The sequence below is a fragment of the Myotis brandtii genome, unplaced genomic scaffold (assembly GCF_000412655.1).
Source record: "Myotis brandtii unplaced genomic scaffold, ASM41265v1 scaffold53, whole genome shotgun sequence".
Lineage (NCBI taxonomy): Eukaryota > Metazoa > Chordata > Mammalia > Chiroptera > Vespertilionidae > Myotis > Myotis brandtii.
The window spans coordinates 7,502,630-7,508,117 of record NW_005369942.1 but is presented as its reverse complement, the minus strand read 5'-3'; the positions used below and the strand labels follow the sequence as shown (position 1 = coordinate 7,508,117).

General features: G+C 44.1%; 1 protein-coding gene across 5 annotated transcripts in view; it reads left to right on the top strand.

Moving 5' to 3' along the window:
* Positions 1–5,143: 5,143 nt before the first annotated feature.
* PLK4 (polo-like kinase 4) overlaps positions 5,144–5,488 on the top strand; it is a 29,775-nt gene continuing 29,430 nt past the window's right edge. For all 5 annotated transcript variants that reach the window (XR_001364319.1, XM_014548969.1, XM_014548970.1 and 2 more), the window contains exon 1: positions 5,144–5,394. Coding sequence is in view for 4 of the 5 variants with exons in the window: in XM_014548969.1 (XP_014404455.1) it covers positions 5,365–5,394 (30 nt within the window). In the remaining variant the exon portion in view is untranslated. The remainder of the gene's footprint in view (positions 5,395–5,488) is intronic.

Below are 5,488 nucleotides of genomic sequence, written 5' to 3'. Positions count from 1 at the left end.
ACAGGAGCTGCCCCCTGGTGGTCAGTGCACTCCCACAGGGGAAGCGCCACTCAGCCAGAAGCTGGGCTCACGGCTGCTGGGCTCACGGCTGCCAGGCTCACGGCTGGTGAGTGCAGCGGCGGTGGCGGGATCCCCTCCCGCCTCTGCTGCAGGCTAAGGACCCCTCAGGGATGTCCAACTGCTGGCTTAGGCCCACTGAGATTGGGCCTAAACTGGCAGTCGGACATCCCCAAGGGGTCCCAGACTGTGAGAGGGCACAGGCCGGGCTGAGGGACGACCCCCCCCCCAGCCCCCCATGCACGAATGTCATGCAACTGTTTAGTTAGGTTAAACTTTTTAAAGTACACACAGAATATTTATAAAAACTGATATATCATAGACCACAAAGCAAAGCTCAATAAATACCAAATATTCATACAGATTTTTAGACAACAGTGCAATAAGATTAGATGTCACCTATCAAAGAAGCCCCAACGAAATTTCCTTATGCCCATATGCTTGAATTGACCAAATTAACTTCCAGAAATGTCAAATCATGCTAAAAATTAGAAAATTTGACTACTAATGGAGTAATGTAAACTTATTTTAAATTGCAAATGCACACCCTTAAATCTCAATCCCTTTTAGATCTGCTTTTTTTCTCATTGCAATTCACAAGAATGCACATAAGTGCTTAATAATCTTTAAATAAAAAGCTGATTATAAAACTTGGTAATGTGCAACTGAAGAACTATTTTAGAAGTTTATATACTTTAATACATATACTTAAAATGAAGGTTACAGATTAAATGACCTAATCACCCCAGTAAACAGAAAGACAACAGCAAAATAAACACAAAGAAATTGAAAGGACCCAGCCAGTGTGGCTCAGTGGTTGAGCATTGACCTATGAACCAGAAGGTTACTGTTCGATTCTTGGTCAGGACATGTACCCAGGTTGTGGGCTCGATCCCCGGTAGGGGGCATGCGGGAGGCAGCTGATCAGTGATTCTCATCATTGATGTTTCTACCTCTCTCCCTCTTCCCTCCTCTCTGAAATCAAAAATACATTTTAAAAATGGAAGGAAGAAGAAAAAGAGCATAAATTAATAGCAAATGAAATAAAGAATAAACAAAATCAAACCCCTATCTGAAAATATTTTTCAAAAACAGATGCCTGTAGCCCTAGCCAGTTTGCCTCAATGGATAGAGCATTGGCTTGGGGACTGAAGGATCCAGGGTTGATTTCGATCAAGGGCATATGCGTGGGTTGTGGGCTCGATCCCCAGTAGGGGGTGTGCAGGAGGTAGCTGATCAATGATTCTCATCACTGATGTTTCCATCTCTCCCTCTCCCTTCCTCTCTGAAATCAATACAAATAAATTTTTAAAAAATCACCATATCCTCTAATATTAAAAACACACACACAAAGATGCCTCTAAGTAGCTGATCAAGGAAAATAAATACATAAGCATTAAAGAAACTGATTTTGAGTTTTCAAATATCCATTAAAAATACAATTCCAGATAGTTTTTCATATATTCTAGGAATAAACTAAGTCCTTCCTAACTTTAATGTTTCGGATATTAGGGGAAAAAACATTTCCTAATGCCTTTTTATAAAGCCCATTTCACAGTACACTTTTTTTGTTAATCCTCACCTGAGGATATGTTTTTATTGATTTTAGAGAAGGGAGAGAGAAACCTCGATTGGTTGTCTCCTGTGCATGCCCTGATGGGACTGAATCCTGAACCTATGTATGTGCCCTGACATGGAATCAAATCAGCAACCTTTTGGTGTACCGGACAACTCTCCAACCAACTGAGCCACCAAGCCAGGGCCACAGCATATTCTTGATGCCATACCAGGGAAGAATATTATGAGGAATACAATTACTTTTTCAAACTCACTCATGAACATAAATGCAACAAATGACAAATTTTATAAAGTCCTAGCAAAATGAATTCTTAAATATATTAAAAATATACTACCAAATTAATTTTATCCAAAGGATGCAAGAGTGATTTAGTGTTAGAAAATGTCATTCCCCACATTAACAGATTAAGGGAGGAAAAAATACATGATTATCTTAACAGATGCTGAAAAACCATTTTCTCATGATTTTAAAAAAGTAATCTTGCCAGGCCGGTGTTGCTCAGTGGTTGAGCATTGACTCATGAACCAAGAGGTCACCAGTTTGATTCCTGGGCAGGGTATATGCCCAGCTTGCAGGCTTGATCCCAAGTAGGGGCATGCAGGAGGCAGCCGATCAATGTTTCTCATCGATGTTCCTATCTCTCTATCCTTTCCCTTCTCTCTAAAATCAATAAAACATTTTAAGAAATAATAATCTTACACTACTCCTTAGTCCAAGCCACCATCATCTCTCACCTACATTATTGCATTAGTGTATATATTAACTGGTCTTCCTAACATTTATACCCAACACAGGACTCAAATTGATCCTTTTAACAGGTGCATCAGACCTAGCCAGTTTGGCTCAGTGGATAGAGCATCTGCCCGTGGACCAAAGAGTCCCGGGTTTGATTCTAATCAAGGGCACATACTTCGGCTGCAGGCCCATTTAGGGAGGTAACCAATTGATGTGCTTTTCTCACATAGATGTTTCTCTGTCTGTGTCTCCCCCTTTCCTTCCCCACTCTCTAAAAATCAATAAAAACATATCCTTGGGTAAGATTTTTTTAAAAAAAGTTACCCTCCAAAACAGAAAGCACTAGGACCAGATGGGTTCTCTGATGAACTCCACCAAATATTTAAGAAATTATACCAAATCTCTACAACCTCCTTCAGAAAACAGAAGCAGCCAGATGCAAGAGATGCATAAGGCAAGATATGAGGAAAGGGTGTGCAGCTTCCATGCCTTCTTCAGGCATTCCACTCTCCCCAAAGGTCACGTGTTCACCAACCCAGAAGCTCTCTGAACCCCATTCTTCTGGGTTTTTATGGAGACTTCATTACACAGGTATGATTCATTAAATCATTAGCCATTGTTAATGGATTCAACCTCCAACCCCTCTCCCCTCCCAGGAGCTCTGGGGGTAGGAGTAAAAGTTCCAACTTCTAATCGCATGGCAATCAACCCGCATTCTTAGGTGTGTTCCAAAAGTATCCTTATAGACAGATACCTTCAAGCTAAGTGATGAGAACTTAGGATATTTAAATGGTCTTGGGAGCTGTAAGCCAGGAACTATGGATGAAGACCAAATATATATGAGAAATTTGAATATATTTTGGTCATCTGAATGATTATCCTGGGAGGAGCGAGCAGAAGCAAGCAGTTGCGCTCGGGTCCCGAGAGGAATGAAACACCAGTAGACTCGCTTTCTTTTTCTTTTTTTATATTTTTTATTGATTTCAAAGAAGAAGGGAGAGGGAAAGAGAGATAGAAACATCAATGATGAGAGAGAATCATTGACCGGCTGCCTCCTGCACACCCCCCACTGGGGGTCAAGCCCACAACTGAGGCATGTGCCCTTGATCGGAATTGAACCCGGGACCTTTCAGTCCACAGACTGATGCTCTATTCACTGAGTCAAACCAGCTAGGGCCAAATATATATTTCTTATAAATTACAATAGCAAAGTTCAGCCCCTGGTCTTCAAACACAGATCCCCTACAGCAAAACAATCACATAAGTCAAAAGATACTGGCACATTAGTAGAATCTCGTTCATCTTTAATAACTATCCAGTTCATCTTATGGAAATTTCTCCCAGGACGACGCCTCTCAGTTTTGAAGGCCTTCATTTGATCTTGTCCGGTTCCCAAAGTAGGAGTGATCTCAGCAATATGTGGCTTTCAGGCAGTTAGTATAATCGAGCTAAGAAACAAGCCTCTTTCGACGTGTTAATACTGGCTTTTCCTTATTACATAGCCCATGTTTTCATTCCCTTACCCTCAGCTACTATTCCCCTTCTCTCCAAACGTTTCCACCTTTGGAAGGGACGTTAGGTTTGGCCCCTGTGGTCGAGACTGCAGGCAGCAATGCTAATCGAGCAGTTCTGCCCCTCAGTCCATTCTTCATATGTAAGGTTACATAGATGCAGAACTAGTGGGCTATATGACTGACAATCTGCACACCTAATATGAATGGAATAAAGGATAAATACTCCCCCCTCCACGATGACAGTGAATTATACGTATTTCTGGAAAGTCAATAGCAAAAGCGAATCTAATTGAAAGATTGGACTCTGGAACCAACTGCTCAAATATCATATAACCTTTCAGGAATGATTTCAGAAATGAAGGGGAGAAGTTGACTTTTCACTGAACAGATATTTTGCGGTTTTTGTTTGTTTGTTTACAGCTTGTAGGCAATGTTAAACAATGTTTAGAAACAGAGTATCTGCCCTGGCTCAGTTGGTTGGAGCCTTGTCCCACACATTGAAAGGAGGCGCGTTCGGTTCCCTGTCAAGGTACATACCCAGGTTGCGGATTTGATGCCCTGGCATGTACACTGTTTTTCTCATACCGATTTATCCGTCTCTCTCACCCTTCCTCTCTCTAAAATCAATTTTTTTAAAAAAGTGGATCAGCCCACCTTTTGATCAATACATCATTACATGTGTAACAGCTCAAGTTCTTATACAAATGAATTATTACACTTAAGAGGAATTTACCAAAAGAATAGGGTTCATTTTCTTAAAGCACAGAACACATTCGTTACAGTTATGGAAAGTATGGAGTAAACATAGAGATATAAAGGGCGTTTAAGCCAGGTAAGGTTTTTCCTCCCCAAGTGCTGTCCTGTCAAGTTTAGCCTCCCGCACACCACATACTGGGGATCGCACCATGACCTCCTGGTTCATAGGTCTATGCTCAACCACGCCCACAGGGCAACATTTGTACCTTTTAAATAGTCTTAAAACCCTTACAGACTTGGAGTAGTTTTCAGACCCTCAGGTGAGTAACGGACAGGTGGACATGTCTCACAGGTCAGGCTAGCTTTCCCACGGGTCGCGCACGGTCTCCCCAGGGCAGGACTGCCAACACTTCCCGCACCGGCGGCCTTCAGCCCACCACTTCCGGCCCGAGGCCAGGACACCGGGGCAGGCGACCAGGGAAAGCCAATTACGCATGCGCGCCCGGGCGCAGCCTATCCGGAGCCCCCGCCTCGTTACGTCACCGCTAGCCTTGCCCGGACGTCAACCGGCGGGAGTTTTTCAAAATGGGAGCGCGGAGGCGCCGCCCAGGCCTCGGAAGGCGCCCGGGAGACCTTTCGGTGGCTGTGCTGTCGTCGCCAGGAGCGGCGGCCTAGAGAGCCGAGCCTGATGGGCGCCAAGAACTGCTGGTTGCTTGGAGCGTTGCCTCGAAGGGACCGCAAGAAGGGCGCTGATCCCGGGAGCCCAGGCCGTGGCCTGGAAATATGGCGACTTGCATCGGGGAGAAGATCGAGGTGAAAAGACTAGCGGTCCTTGGCGGGGCGGGACCCGAGACCTCTGCAGGCAGGGGACCCGGCGAAGCTAACGGCTGCGGGGTGGGGGTCCTGG